This window comes from Ammospiza nelsoni, chromosome 5, assembly GCF_027579445.1.
Source record: "Ammospiza nelsoni isolate bAmmNel1 chromosome 5, bAmmNel1.pri, whole genome shotgun sequence".
In the NCBI taxonomy this organism is placed as follows: domain Eukaryota; kingdom Metazoa; phylum Chordata; class Aves; order Passeriformes; family Passerellidae; genus Ammospiza; species Ammospiza nelsoni.
The window spans coordinates 52,436,173-52,452,685 of record NC_080637.1 but is presented as its reverse complement, the minus strand read 5'-3'; the positions used below and the strand labels follow the sequence as shown (position 1 = coordinate 52,452,685).

General features: G+C 41.0%; 1 protein-coding gene across 1 annotated transcript in view; it reads right to left on the bottom strand.

Annotated features, from left to right (window-relative positions):
• The window catches only part of LARGE1 (LARGE xylosyl- and glucuronyltransferase 1), a 283,741-nt gene that overhangs the window by 62,295 nt on the left and 204,933 nt on the right, over positions 1 to 16,513 (bottom strand). The window contains exon 8 of the mRNA XM_059472096.1: positions 9,554 to 9,658. Coding sequence (XP_059328079.1) covers positions 9,554 to 9,658 — 105 coding nt within the window. The remainder of the gene's footprint in view (positions 1 to 9,553; positions 9,659 to 16,513) is intronic.

The following is a 16,513-nucleotide window of genomic DNA, read 5'->3' as shown; positions in this document are numbered from 1 at the left end:
AGTGAGTGAGTGAGTGAGTGAGTGAGTGAGTGAGTGAGTGTCACAACTCTACAAAAAGCCAGAGGACCTGGACTTTGGGTGAGCTGTGCTGAAGAGGAATCACAGAATAATACAGACTGTAAAGGGTTACTGTGTGGGAGGTCCAGTCATTGCATCTCCGTGTGCAGGCATGTTTGGAAAAAGGGATCACACAAAACTGGTTTTTATGGATAAAAACTGAGGAGGTTTGTTGAAATTTGCTGGCTATTTACCCTGTTGAAAGCAAGTACATCTTCCAAAAGTAATTTACCTTAGACTCTCCACCAAAGAACCACCCACCTTTAAAAGAAAAAATAATCTGTTTCTTAATCCTTAGCTCTTGAAAATCAGCCTAAGTCTCTTTAATGCAAGAGTCAAGCATTTATATCAGATCTGGATCTTATCCATGATACTTATCTATGTTTACTCTTCCACAGAAAGCAGCAAAAAGTGAATGGTAACAGGGACCATTGCTTTAAATTATGTTTGGTTTTTTGGTTTTGATCCTCTCAAAGTCATCATATTCAATAGGGGTCAAAATACCAACAATTTTACAAGGTTTCCACCTGGGACTATGTGAAGAGGAAAAATGCACCCTGCACAGGTGCTAATTATTTTGGCTGGTTTTTAATCTTAACAGTATCTGCCTTATACTTTCCATCATGGTGGAGAACAGCTTGCAAAAGCAGTTTCTAATATTAAGAGTAATCCATAAAGCTAATTGTAACAATGGGCACAGTGAGCAAGAACCTGTCAGCTTTTCTGGGTCTGGCATTCACTCAACACCTGACCAACAAAGGAGGAGATGTGGTTCAGGGCTGAACGACCGGAAAGATATTTATTTCTATTAGGATGACAAAGAGGTTTGGAGTTTCATATTCAGGAAAAAGCAGAAAACTTCCCTCTGCCTTCCCCCCCTCCCCTTAATGGGCAGTTTATTAGTCAATAATAATAAGAGTGAGATTCAGGAGGAATAGAACATTCTAAGAAATGGATTAGAGGAATGAAAGCAGCAGCACACAATGAACAAGCCTGGAAATTAACTACAGCATTTAAAAAAAAAGCCCAGGAAACATAATCCTTCCTGCACAACCACTTATTTTCTAGTAACAGAGAGAAGGATTAGGTTCCCAACAGAAATACAGGGATTTGCTTAAGGAGCTGTTTATCATGCTCATATAACCAAACTGAGGTACAGTTTGGGTAAGGAGATTGCAAAGTTGGACTGCCAAGCTTGGAGGGTTGTGTTCAGCAATAAAACACTCAGGTGGTGGCCAGTTACAGGGAGTATTCCACAGGAGTTGGTACTGAGCCTGATACGGTTGAGCATTCAGAATAATGATCTGGAAATGGAACAGAATGTGTCCTAGGCAAGGTAACACATGACACCACATGGTGGGCTGTGGCCCAATTCCCTGGGGATGGGCAGCTACACAGGGTCCTTGACTGGGCAAGTGGGTAGGAGAAAGCTCCTGAAATTCAACAGAAAGTCCTGAAAAGGACTATTTCTGAATGGAGAGTACATGCTGGGGGCCAGGTGAATAGAAAGGAGATTTCCAGGAGAAGTTCTAAGGGATTGGGTGGACAGCAAGTTGAACATGAGCCAGCAGTGCGACCTTGGGTCAATATTCCATGTGTTGAGCTAGATCAGCCCTCAGGTCATGGGAGGTGATACCACTCTTGGCTCAGCACTTTTAAGACCACATGTGAAGCACTGTTTTGGATTCCTCAGTCAAATAAATACCCTGATACACTGAAGTAAATCCATCAGAGAGCAACTCAAATGGTCATAGGCCTGGCACTCATAAGGATAAGCTGGGAGAACTGGCCTTCTTCAGCCTGGGGAAGAGAAGACTGAGGGATCTCCTGCTGCTTTCTAAAACTACTTAATGGAACAATAATTTTCTAACAGATGCACAGAGACAGAATGAGAGATAACAGTCACATACTGCAGGAAAAGAAAATGTAATTACATAATATGAATTTTTACTTTTATTTTTCACTGAATAGAAAAATAGTGGCTGAATGCAGGAACAGGCTGCTCTGAGAGGTATCCATGAAGACACTTGAAACTCAGCTGGAAAAGGCCCTGAGCAACCTGAGCTGGTTTTCAATGGGAAGAGGGCCAAAAGACTTGGGGAGATCTTTTCTGATTAAAATTGCCTATAATTCAACAATTCTACTTGGGGAAAACTTCTCTTTTCATTGTCTGTGACTTTCTTGAGTACAACTGTATAGAGATGATCTGCATATAGAGTGTACTGCAGCACTCCTGTCCTCCCCTGAGCTCACTTTGACAAAGACTGGTCAGAAGGGAAGGCAGAGGAGCTACAGCACGAACAATTAAAGCCAGGACATGGCTGAACATAAAGACAAGACAATGAGGAAAGGCAAGAAATGAGCTGCTTCTTCTGAGATTTGTGTGTAATCCACAAGATTTGCAGATTCTTCTCTTTTGAAGTCTCTTGGTATTTTTTTAAAGGGGAAAGGTTTGTCCTGAACTTAGTTTGCCCAAACACAAAATGCTAGGTTGCCCTAGCACCCAAGAGATCCTAACAGGATCCAACTATGACCAAATCCAACTGGTTTTGTTGGCACTCTTATTAGTGGGAATGACTTTGACACGGGGTAGACAGACATCTTAGTCTCTCTGCTCCTTTCTGTGACAGGCACCAAGCTCCTTATTAAGAGTCCAAAGATGGAGTCCAACTGTGATGCCTCTTTTCTTTGTTTCGGGACTGTGGCTAAAACTGCTGTCTCTGTCTCTACAGAAAGGAACTGTCTTTCCACAATCACTTTTATGAGCACAATGAGAACCTGGAAAGTGAACTTGCACTTCAGAAGAAAACGTACTCGTTTTACTATCACTATGCATTTGTCTGGGCTTCTCCCATCATATAATAGAAGGTTTTGTTCTCAGTGTAGACACCTCAATGCCTTTACTAAGCTTTTATGTGCAAGTCTTTCATCCAAATTTAACCTGCTAATCATTGTCCCTCTACAATAAAGAGGGCACTTCAGACTGCTGGACAGCATAATTACTGATCAAGGTATGTATGTTCACATAAAGAACTGCCTTAATCAAGCTAAAAATAAAACACTTTGTTATGGTTTGGGCCTGGCAAAGCCAAAGCCCCCATGAGTACACCTTCTCCCCGGTGTCTGCTGTGAGATGTGACCAGGAATAAGCAAAGCTGGCTCCAAACTTAAACATAAAGAAAATTTTATTAACTAAGCTACACACAAACAATTACTAAACTACACACAAAAAGAAAAAAAACAAAAAAAAAAAAACAAGGAAAATGAAAACCTCACAAAAACACTCTCCTCCTCCTCCCCCCTAAATTCCCAATACAATACATCCTCCAAATCACCAATTCTAGGTCCAACACCACCCTTCAGATTGCTCAGACTTTCAGCTCCTCAAGAGGAGAGGGAGTCCTTCTGTGTGTCGTGGTGGCCTCTTCCGTCCGTGGTGGCCTCTTCCGTCCTTGTTCCGGTGCTCTCACCACCGAACAGGGATCAGGGCTGCTTCCAGGGTTGTCTTTTTTTAAGGATGCTTTGTCCAGTTCCAGAAAAACACAGTATCTCACCTTCTCACCTTTGGGACATCCGTCCCCCCCATATTTTATATACCCCCTGGGGCCGAGGGGTACCCACACTGAATCTTCTCTGGCACTGGGACATTTCTCCCCCTGGACTCAGTCTCTGTATCTCACGGAAACATGGCTCTGTCCATGGCTACACAAAAGAGTCCAGCATAAAATGCCACTCTATCTTCTCCCTTCTTTCAACATCTCTCACTCTCTCTCTCTCTGGTCCAGACCCCCATCACTGGTTCATTTCCTTCGTCCTCCTCCACTCTTATCACACGTCTAGGAAGGGTTAATGTTCTGTAGGGTTTTCATTGTCCAAAAGGGGTTAAAAACTCCTCCAGGCGGCTGGACTCCTGGCTGCACCCCCCCCATCTCCTCAGCCGGGCTGCCTGCTGCCAGCACATATTTACTGAATTTCAAGGTAACGACACAGGCTGCACTCTCTCTCTCTCTATCTGTCTCCGGGGGGGGGGGAATGGCTGTCCGATGTCTCTTGGGGCTCTTCCTCCACCCTTCCATCCTCCAAGGCCTCCTCACTCCCATGTCTGTCCAGACCCAGGCCTACCGCATGGCTGCCCCTCCCCCGCCCAGCGGCAGCGGCTGGACGGGGGAGCGCTCCGACCTCCGTCCCTCGAAGTCCCAAGAGAGTCTCCCAGGCCCGAAGCTCTGCTTTTAACCCCTGGGTGTTCTCGGAGGTGTGTCCTAAAACCCACTGGCTACCCCAGGTGCCAATATCAAAATCCAAGCACCCATTGGTTTGACCAGAACATCCCAGAATTCCCACTTCTTTCTGGTCAAACCACCACACACTTCAAAATGATTTTTTAAATCATTACATGGGAATGCTACATCTAAATGCCTGATTTATGTACATTACATGGAGAACTTTACAGTATGGACCCAGGTCAGATCAATAAAACTCCCAAAATGAAGACAGTTTAATCAACTAAAAAGAGATAAATTTTATTTACTCCAATACAACTAGAATCTGGTATAGACTGTCTAAATGCCATCTTTTTTAATCACAGGTTTCCTACAAGATAAATGTTTTCAGTGTTTCAAAACAAGTCTGGTGGTGTTTTTTAAAAACAGTTTTTGCAGGGGCTGAGACATGAAATTGCTAAGGAGTAGAGGAGGTATCTGAGAGAATGCCATGAACAGTAGACTAAGTCAGCCACAGTAATGCCTTTACTACATGGATAGGCCTCTCAAACTAGAGACCTCATTTTCAAAATCAAAGACATATTGACCCTCATTTCAGAAATGTCAAACATGCTGTAAACAAGTTCTCAGTACATCACGTGCTTTAGAAAGTGCATGAGAAAGACCTGAAATGAAGCTATTCTTTGAGGATAGTCAGCTTTAAGATAGCTTATTTTTAAGTGCAAGCTACAGATTATAGACAACAAAGATAGGCATGTGGTCATCAAAAAGCAGAATTATTGCTTTAGCTTCTCACCTTTGACACAAACAGACTGATCTTTCCTGTTGAGACTAATAGCAAGGAGAGGCTGGCATTCCTAAACTGCTACCTGGACAATGTGCACAGTATTTGTACTTCAAAGGCACCTTCACATGTATAAAGCTCATGTGTATCACCATGCTTTGCACTGAGAACAGTATTTACTGAGTAAACTCATGGTGTCTTAAAGGAAGAAAAATCTAATCCAAAAAACTGGCACAGTGTGAACCTAGGTAGATGAAGAAAGTGCTGCTTTTTGACTTGTCATGAGTGTTGGACACTGGTTTTTTAATCATTAAAATACATTTTTCATCTGTTTGCAAAGGCTCCAAAGATACTTTGACCCAACCCTAGTGACAACTCTTCTATTACCAAACATGATTTATATTCCAATTAATGGCAGACAGGAATATTGCAATGGCTTTAGAGGGGGCATGGCTAAGCTTGGTCAGGCCACCATGGTGGGTTTAAAAGGTTCTATAAACCATGACTTTTCTGACTTCTTCATTCACTGAAACAATTTGACAACATCCTCCTCTCTCAAACAGCCAACATACTTGAGTACAATTATCACAATGTCATGAGCAGAAGCCTGTGGAGCTTGGTGGAAAGCTGCTACCAGGTTTCTGGAGCAGGACCACAGGCAGTGCCATGACTACCAACAGCCCACTCTGCACTGCTTCCCAGTCATTTGTTTTCTGCACTGAAGATGCACAGCTTCATCATGAAGGAGCACAAGATGTGATCCAGGCTTATTTCATATAAACAGTCTGTCCTATGCTTGTCTTTCATCATTCAAATTTGTTAAATATAATACAAAAATGATGTAACACATGTTTTCAATTTCCAATTCCACTTCCACAGGTCCTTTCTTTCAGGGAAACAATAAGGGAGCAAGATTAATTCTAGCACTCTTCCAGTCATTACAAACACAAGAGTAATAAGGCACAGTACACATGTAGCCTAGTAATCGTTAGGTGCTAGCCATTCCCTTCTGTTCCCAATCCACAAATCTGGTAATGTCACATTTCCCAGTGTGGGAGTATGAATTCTCAGCTCAAGCTGTTGAGACACCTCCTTATAGTTTCTGGTGGCTTCACTGAGCCAGTGCATTTCAGTTGAGCCTCAAATCTTCAGTATGGGCTTCTGTAGTCGAGGAGTCTGAAATCCCCAGGGCCAAAGTTTTTTAAAAAATTACCCCCAGCACTCAAATTATAGATTTATCCCAAAGCTCCATTTGGCAGGCACGGGGTCCATTCTCAGCTGATGGAAGTTGGCTCTGCTGCACTAAAGCCAGAGAAGTCAGGGGTGAATCACCCCCCTGAAGGAGTGGTCAGAAGCCTTAACAGTCACCAGAGACTGCTTTTAAAAGCTATTCTCCACCATGATGGAAAGTATAAGACAGATAAAAAGTACTAAAAAAAATACTAAAAGCTTTTATGTTTAGAATTTCTTTTATAAGATACTTTTCTGAGGACTAAGATGACTGTTACTTCCGAAATGAACATCAAACTATACAGGGCAACTCTGAAGCTGTCAGTTTAACATCTGTACAAAGAAAAATCATAGTGTAGCAATACTTTCAAAAGCACAGTTTAGTCAGTGAAAGATAATATAGTTACATAGCAAGAAATTGTGCTTGAATTAGTGTATGAGGAATCTTGAAGAGTTAACTCAGCGCAGACAATCAGCATGGAGTGGATGATACATTAATAGGGCATTTGATTAAGCAGCTTACTGAGTGTTTGCCAGTAGAGTACAGAAAAAAACTTGGAAACCTTTGTGGTACAGAGGGAATTGTGTTTAAAATGCTTGAGAAAGAGAATGTTATCACAAATAAAGAGTGGTTATAACTAAGAACACCTTAAACACTAATTAAATCATATGACTTTGGGTTTGGTCTGGTTTTTCAACAATTATATTATCATCGACTAAAGTATGACTTGGATTATCTGCCTGTGCAAATGAGGAAGAATGAAAAACAACCAAATAAAATATTTCCTTGAAAATCTGTGTTGGCTGTCAGGAGATCTGTCCTGGGCATATAAGGAGGAGAGGAGTGCAAATGCTTACTGGGTTTCAAGAACCAGCGAAGAAGGAACAAACACATCCCTGCCTTTAATACACCTGCCTTCTGGGACTCTCCCAACCTATATGCTGTCCAGAGAGGCTCAGGCATAGAAAGATAAGAGTGAAAGAGAAATTATCTTCAGAAACTGTGAGGAGCAGTAGAGCACTTTTGACTTTGAGAGGTGCTTCAAAATCAAATCTGCCAGGGTTAGGTCTGGCTGAAGAGGCTCACATAAAAATCTCTTTTCCTAGGATTGTATCCTAGGTCTGTAGTAAATACTCTCCCAAGAGCAAGAGCAAAGTCTGTCTGAGAGCCTCCCCATGATCCAGCTCTGTTTAGCTCATTAATGTTTCAGGGGTTTGGGGGTCCTTTCAGAGTTCCTAAGTACAGCTCTAGGCACTGATTTCCATGCCTTCCCCCTCCTGGACTGCTGCCTTCATGAATGTTTTGCTTAGAGATACTGCCCCTCTTTTCAGAGTCCCCCTGCTTCAGTTTTCTGAATCCTCCTTGGCCACACCATTGCATTCAGTGTCAATTATTTTTATTTACTGAACTCATTACACAAGACCCAGTCTCACTTGAGAAATGTATACCTCCAGTCTCTGCTGGATTACTGAGGCAAACAATTAATTCAATCAAGGAATTTATATTAAAGGGTGCTGATTCTGTCAATAACCTCGTTTCCTACTTCTCAGAGGTTGCACTGATTCACTCAGTGACCTCTTGTTCCACATCCTTGAAAAAACAACATTCCACTTCTTATGATCATTTGTCAATCTTCCATACATTATCTACCTTCTGGTTTTCTTTCTAAAAAAAGAGTTTTTATAACTACAAGGTAAGTTGTGTGAAGAAAGAAATTGTGCAGGATTATGGGATTTTGCATGGCTTGATAGGTATGTATTAATACAAGAATAAACACATACAGTGTATGTGAAGGACTGCAGATATTTGATTATTTTTGCTTTCAGTGTTAGTTTTATGTGATATACTGACATTTGGTATTCCTATAAACCATTTGGACGAGTAAGTTAAGACAACATAAGTTAAAGCCTTACAGATTTTTTTCAACATTAGCATTTTAATTATATGTATTTTATACTACCCACCATACATTACTGCATTATTCTGATCTTATGTGATTGTGCCAGATTCTCTCTGCCAGCATTGAAATGGCAGAAAGGAAAAAGCAAAAATACAGCAGAAAGAAGGTAGCTATAGAAGGTGGTCATTTCTCAGTAGAACAAAAGATATTGCTTTGTGGTGTAACAGTGAACTGAATTGACATCAACAAGTTGAACTGTGTATAACACAAACTTTCAGATTCCAGGAAAAATCCATTAAACTTATCTCTGTCTCATGCTTTGAGGGGGCTGGGGAACAGGGGTGGGCAGACCTAGCCTTTCTATTTGCAATTCTGGCAAAGACGAGTTAGGAAACAAACCTATTCTGCCAAGATCTTGTTTCCACACCAATCTGTGTTCTGTTAGGCTATTGTTTTGAACATTTCCAGAGAACAGAGATGCTCTGCAGAGGCTAAACTACACATTCACAAAAACTAGTGGGATTCCCACAAATATACATAAGAATATAGAAATACAGATGACCCAACCACACAACTTGTTCAATCCTTTTTCTAGTTAGTCTGTTTAATTTAATCCAATCTATTTCTGTGAAGCAAAATCACTTTTATGGTGAGTAATTTCCTGATAGTTCAGGGATATTTAAATGGACTCATCTGTTCCAAATGGAGGCTTCACCATCTGTTCTGCCCTTTTATTACAAAGAGAGAGAGAACCGAACTCACTGCATCAGCATTTAAGGGCCTGCAATGAAATGATTTAGGTGCATGTGTGTGTTCTGTATGCACCTGGTATGTTTTCTCACATACCAAACACAAATCAGTGGGAAGACCTGTAACCTAATAAATTCTCTGATCTAGTGCCTTTATTCCTTTCTCATGGCAGCAGAAACTGAAGGCCAGTAGCTTGCATTTTATTAGGACAATTATGACCCAGTTGGTGTCCTGCAGGGGTTATTTGGCTCACATTTTGTGATACCATTTATTTCTCTACATAAAACTATCAACTCCTATTCATTCCATTTTGCTGGGCCTATATACAAGTCACAAGTCATTGTGGACAGAAATCTTGTAGGAGATGTGCTGAGGACCTGTCAGATTGCTGAAAAGCTCTGTTTCTCCCCAAGAATGTCACACAATCTTTTCTAACACCATTTAGAGAAGACCAGAAATTCCAAAATGCATTACATTGCATCATTTTTCCTTTTCAGAAAGATAATTTTAGCTGTAGCTTAGGAAGGGAGGAGCCAGTTACTGCATCTCATACTCTCTGTACCAGGAGACTGACTGCAGGTGTTAATTCAAAGCAAACCCTCAGGTCCTACCTGTGTTGTAGCCTCTCCCAAGCGCTGGCCAGGGCCGATGGTTCTTCCAGAGATTGCCCAAATACCAATCACTCTGGTTCTCCACCAAGCCAAGAACTTGCTGCCCTGGAAAATGAGCAAATTGCAAGAATATCATAAGATATAAGACAGTCAATAAATGGAAAAAACGCAGGAAATCTGGAGAGGGACAACAAGTGGAAGGAGAAGGCAGAAGATGGGGTGCTGCCTTCCTTCCTTCCTTCCTTCCTTCCTTCCTTCCTTCCTTCCTTCCTTCCTTCCTTCCTTCCTTCCTTCCTTCCTTCCTTCCTTCCTTCCTTCCTTCCTTCCTTCCTTCCTTCCTTCCTTCCTTCCTTCCTTCCTTCCTTCCTTCCTTCCTTCCTTCCTTCCTTCCTTCCTTCCTTCCTTCCTTCCTTCCTTCCTTCCTTCCTTCCTTCCTTCCTTCCTTCCTTCCTTCCTTCCTTCCATGCCTTCAGAAGAAGCCAGCTTATGTAACAGACAAGCAGGCCTGGGACAGAAATTCAGCATGGCTCATTTCTTCCCTGGCTAGCCTGAGTAATTAAACACTGTGGGAAACCTTTGTCACGCTGACAGAAATATGTCATCCAGACAAATCTGAATGCTGCTTGATTTTAGAATACAATGATGGAGAATCCTCCTAGTGAGAATTAAGTGTTGGTAAAATGATCATCTAATATGAAGATCTGTTCATACTCTGATGGAGATAACATAATTGAAGAACAAGGCTCAATGTCACAAAGAGTGACGGAGAAAAAAGTGACCCTTTTGCTTCAAAAAATACTGGATTTGAAAAGTTTACCTACATAAGAAAGCTGCACTGTTAATTTAAGAGTGTAATTTAGAAGTCATTTGGGTGAGCCTGTGTAGAATGCTGCATAGAAATTACGGCTTCAGTTTTATTTCAGTTTATCTTGCATTGATTAGCAGCTGGCTTCAGCTAGAGTAAAATGTATTTTAAATCAAATGTGTCTAGAAGGTTTGCACTGCTTAAAAATCAACCGAGAAATGAATGTTTGTATAGATAAGGACTTAATTATGTATCCTAAAATGTGGTGTATAAAATGTAAATAAGAGAAGTGATTGAAAGGATGCTGTGGTAATGGAGGATGGAGGGAAGGGGAGAACTGCATTTGGATCTAGTCAGAGAAAGTAAAAGGAATGGTGCTTTGAAAGAGGGACAGGCTCAATGAGGGCACTGAGACTAGTACTGGAAATTATTTTGCAATCTTTTGAGAAAGCAATTAAGCATCATGCTTTGAAGGCTCGTTTTCAAATCCCAGCTATGCTTGTAAAATTGTGTGCATTGTCACAGCAGTGCACTGCAAACCTGAAATGACCATTGTATGTTGCTTACATAAAACCACAGCTATTTCAGTATGGTCCAATACAAAGGTTGGGCTGAGAACAAGACACAGAGACAGATATGATTAACTCAATTTTATAATTGGCTTGAAAGGTGATTGCAATACACTCTCCTGTGGTATCTGCAATTCAGTGGAATGTCAGTAACCTCAATGTGTCTTGAATGCTGTTTCAAAGAGTGTAAGCAGCAGTGATTGGCCAATGCATATAAAAAAACAAGCCAGAACACTAGGAAATTTTTCAAGAAGTGAATGGAAATCAATCTAAAAATAACTTTGAGAGATTAACAAATCCACTCCACACCACTCTAGCATCATCCTAATGACATGACACTCCTCACCTTATTTTCCAGTGATGTATCTCCTATTCCCTTACATATTTATTATACAGTATATACAATTTTTCATGTTAGATCCCATAAATAAATTTTTAAGAAGGTGGAAAAGCTAGGAGAGAGCAAAAGGATCATATCAAACCCATTGGTACTACTGAAAACTGGTAATACTAACAGAGCGCAATGCACAAGCAAGTGAAGGAAATTACAAGCCAGAGGCAAACACATCCTAAGCAGCTCTGCTCATACAGATAAATGACAGCATCTCTCAACCTGTGAGACATATGGGACGCACTGGACAGCACATCAGACTTCACAAGCCATATACTGTGAGGAAATATGAAAGGGATCTCAACTGGCTGAAAGGAGCCTAAGGCAAAAAGAGGCCGAAGGACACAATTTAAGCCAACACTTGCTGACTACCAGATGGAAGTGTGCCTGTTTATAGCCACTCCCTTACAGCCGAAGTAGAATAAATCAAGATAAGAAACACTGGCTAATAAGGGATGAGGAGAAATAAAAAAAACCAACACAATAGAAAATGCAGGTGCAGCTGGGCTGGAATGGGTTGGCATAGTAGGTAGGAAGAGACTGACCCTATCCATAATCTAATAGCACATTTCACAACCCAGCAGTCCACAGATCCTTCCCAGGATAGTACAGCTACCAGCAAAAGAAATGTCAGAATTCCATTTGCAAGAAGCAGATACCAAACTTCTTTACCATGGAGCATCAATCTGCTTTCATTACTTTAGCCTCATGGATTTCCCAACATGCTACAGACTTCAGCCTTTAAACCAATGGATAAGGAAAAATGAACAACCTTAATGCTTGTCAATGGTTTTCATTTCCCATGTACCAGTCCAAAATCTCAGTTCCAGTAACTTACCCCTGAAATACTTTTTTCTCAATTATTATTTCTCATGCCAAGATAAACTAAAAAAGGTTCAGGAAATTATGTTGGCATGTATTTACTGTAGCTGTATAATTTCTTTCTGCATTTTCCCTTTATTTTTGATGACACCAGAAGAAAAACTCACTTTCACCAGTAATCCTTGAGGTTTCATACGGGACACAGATGAAGGCAGAAATGAACATCATGTAAGCTTTAAGGCTCAGATACATGGATCAGATAATGTAACTTAGTGTGTATCAACTGAGCTGGAAAAACTGCCTGTACATGCCCTCTTAGCTTGTCACAGACACACAGTAAAATGTATGAGCTAACATGCTCTGGTGTGCTCTTGCAATGGCCTGGCAATGTGCACATGTTCACACACTGTCCTAGAGTAGAGCATTATGCAACTTGTCAGGCTGTTGTAACTCTTACTGGTGCATAAAAGCCTATTAGGCAGATGTGATAGCTTGTCTCCCAAGCCACCTTGGAGAAAATTATGGAGATATGCTTTCCATCTCCTCTAGTTATAGTTCTATTTTCTCTAGGCTGGAATAGTGTTGCTGTCTTGCTAAAGAATATATTTTATTTCCCTTTACATTGTCTCTGTGATCTTGATTTAAGGCAGAAGTAATCCAGAAAACAGAACTTCAGCTGCATAGTAAATATTAATGTTTCCAAAAAGGTTTTCATTCTGAATCAATACAAAAAAAAGAAAATCAGAAATATTTTCTGGAAGACATTCCCAAATATTTTGATCTGAAGATATAAAAATAACATCTAAGAATGTACAATCATCCTCATGTTACATATAATACAGATGCATAATATATACTCTATAGACTACATTATTCCATGTATCTCAAAGTTCAAACAAAAAAAAATCCCAAGTTGTGTCCTTCCAATTGCAACCAACTAAAAATTCACTCAAAAGCTTTCACTCAGTGTTTTAATGCAATTTTGTTCTTTAAAGAATCATTGTAAGAATATCTGTCCAGTACCAGCTATTTCATTTAGTTATTTACTTTTTCAAGTGCATCACAAAGTTACAGACATGAGGCACATTGAACAGCTCTCTGACCAAAACCAGCCTGTCCCTCTGCCACCCTTTGTGCCTCCCCTGCAAGGTGCTCACAGTTCTGCAGGAAATATCACCAGGTTCACTCCACCTCTGATCATACATCAGTCTGAATTCAGCCTTTCTGGGCAACATAGACCAGAGTTCCCTCCCAGCACGGCCTTTTGGAAAAGGCAAGCATAAAGGAGTTATGTGAGCTATTCTTCCAGCAGATGAGAACACGGTGTCTGCTGTAATGGATTTGAACCTTTCAGCATTCTGAGCTGCTGGTTTCTTCTTCCTAAGAGTTATTATAATAAAATACCACAACTAACAGCAAAAGCTCTATCATTTTCTGTTCTGGTCCTGCAGTTATGATTAAGTGCACTCCTCTCACTCTCTGTTACTCCAGGCACAAGTTAGCTTATGAAAATTAAGCCGTCTTTCTTACTTCTTCATACATCAGCACTAACAGCCCGACAAGAGAAAACAAGGCTATGATTCTGGCATGACCATTGTGAAAAATTACCAGGCAGGCAGAATTACATCTGGATTGCTGGGAATGGGGCTGTGTGCTGCCTGGCCATGGGTTGAGACTTCTCCAGAAAGCAGCTGCAGCTACAGCATTTTGCACAGAACAGCTGCCTGACAGCTCCCTCACCATGAGAAGCTTGGCTGTTGCTGGGAAGAGGTTCCCATGGAAAAACAGACACTTCTGAAGCTGACAACTCAGTGCCATTAATTCTGCTTTTGCTTCACAGATTTTTGGTGGCTAATGGAGGGGAAAGCATTATGCTGTAACTCAGACACTGAAGGGGACTCCAGACCTTAACTCAGCTCCCAGCTGTGACACCTATTTCTTGGGTGACACTGAACAGCCTCTTGCTCAATTCTCCCTGAAAAAAACTCTACCCCTCTTCCATTTTGCCGGTCTCACATGTTGCAAATGTAAGTCCTCAGAGTTAGTAAGTGTATGCTACTTTCTACAGGAAGGGTAAGAGCAGCAGCACGTGGCCAGGCTGAAGCTCCATCCAGCACGGAGCTGTCTCCAGCAGCAGGGAGGAGCAGCTGTGCAACACGGAGCACAACAGTGCAGCTGCATGGTGCCTCTTCGTAATAGGGGTCCTCTGCATGCAGTCACTCATGGCACGTGACACATCTGAAGGAGTATCAGCTATTTTCCATGTTGGGTCTGGTATCTGCTGCTTTTTCTTGGTGCCAGTCTTGGTGCCTGTGAATAATATTTTCCTATTCTGCCCTATTTTTTCCCATTTTTAGAGGACTTAATCTTCTTTGCAGTCTATGGTACACAGGACCTTAACCTGAGCTCTTGCATTGATGTATTTTGCTATAAAAAAACAATAAAAATAGTAGTAAAAGATTACAGTTATTACAGGTACTTTCAGCATCTTCCTTAGTGGAAGTTTTGTTTTTCTTTTAAACCTATAGTAGCTTTTACATGACTCCACTGCAATTAAAGTAAGAGCACTGGACCTACTGCTAATACTTGAGTGTGAATTGCACTCTCTCAGGACATCAGACTGTTTCCAGAAACGGAAAAATAAGAAGGCAAAAATAAAGGGGAAGGAAGGGCTGGAGTGTCACCTGATTTCCCATGGCCAAAGGATGAGCTGGTATCACTGAAAAGATTCAGCTCACTTCTCCTGGTTGTTGGATTTGCAGGGTTTAGTTGTATTTGGTAGAAGCCTTCAAAGTTAAAATCAAGTGCAAAGTAGTTTTCAGCCTCTAAAAACATAAGTAAGAAATTTCTACACTGCGGAGACTCTTGAAGTAGAACAGAGCAGAACTCTGTCTTGCTACTTCTAACCACTCTAACAGTCATGGTTTAGAAAATTAGGAATTTAATACAGACATGAATGCTGGAGCTACAGCCAGATACTGCCAGAGCAGTGCAGGTCTTCAGTGTAAGCTGAAAGAGAGGAGAAGAACTCCACAAAAATTTAAGATTCAAGCTTGGCAGGATTCAGAACTGCAGCATTCTGCTCCCAAAATGAGACATAGAAATAGAGAATAAAAAACTGACAGAAGGGAAAAGGGGAAAAGTTACATCTTCGCAATGCTGGAAATATTCTAAATTGGCCAGTACCAAGCCTGATGAACACTGTCAGGACTAGCTGAAACTATACTGGTTGAATCTATACTGGTGCAATAAAGCAGAGTTATTTTCTGCATGATTCAGAGTTAAAATCTTTGATTAATGCCCTTTGTTTCTTTTCTGCTTCTCCTGATTTCTTTTTCTTTAGCCTTTAAACACCTGCCTAACAAACCCTTCCGTTCTGAAATGTGTGAGGCCACATCCTTAGCTGGTATAAATCAGCATGATTTCAATGAAATTAGTGTACTTAAGCTGACCAATAGCAGTTGAATGTGTTGCAGTGCATATTAAATCTTGCCTGAGTGACCCTTTCTTGATGGCCTTCCTGCCCCTGACCATATATTGGTTCATACAAAATAAGTGGCTTCCACAATATTTCACTTCTCCTGCCACATCTCTCATCCACCTTTTCAGATCACTGTCAAGCTCAAGTTCTTCATCCTCACTATCACTGCCCTTTGCAATTCTTGCACTGTCTATAGAAATGTATGTTTTTTTCCTGCTCCCAGGCTCATTTCTCTCTTCAACTGCCATGTCCTCTCTCATTCCTAAAAGATACTCTGTCTTCTCATGCAACAAATGCCCTGACTTACCTCTGAAAATTTATTTCAAGCACAAAATCCCTCAGGACTTTCCTCCAAAATTTTCTTTAGAAATTTTACCATGAGTCCAATGTATAATACACACAAAAAATTTTGTGGGTGCTCTATAACACAAGTGTGCCAGACCCTAAAAACACAGTCTGACACGGTTTCATACACTTGTATGGTACGGGATACACTGTGTTCAGCAGAACTGAATGCTTTAACCTCTGCTGTGCATTTATTTCAGAGGTGTGCAAACATAAGACAGACATATGCATTGCATTTGTATGCACATATTCACATGCACATACATAAATACATGCATAAATATGTGCAGATAATTGTGTGCAAATATATAGTCTCTGCTGTGAAGAACTTCATTATTACACATGGAAATGTGAAGTTTCACGGAAAAATGCCTCCTGCAAAAGTTAAACTTTTTTGCTTGATATCTCATTTGCATTTAGTACATTGCTGTCCCCCAGCAACCACTTCTCCTTCTTAGTGGACTAAATAGTCACGGAGAGAAACTGCAGGGACAGTTATTAAGGGCCAGGTTGGATGAGAAGGTGGCCAAGGAGAAGCTCACTGAAG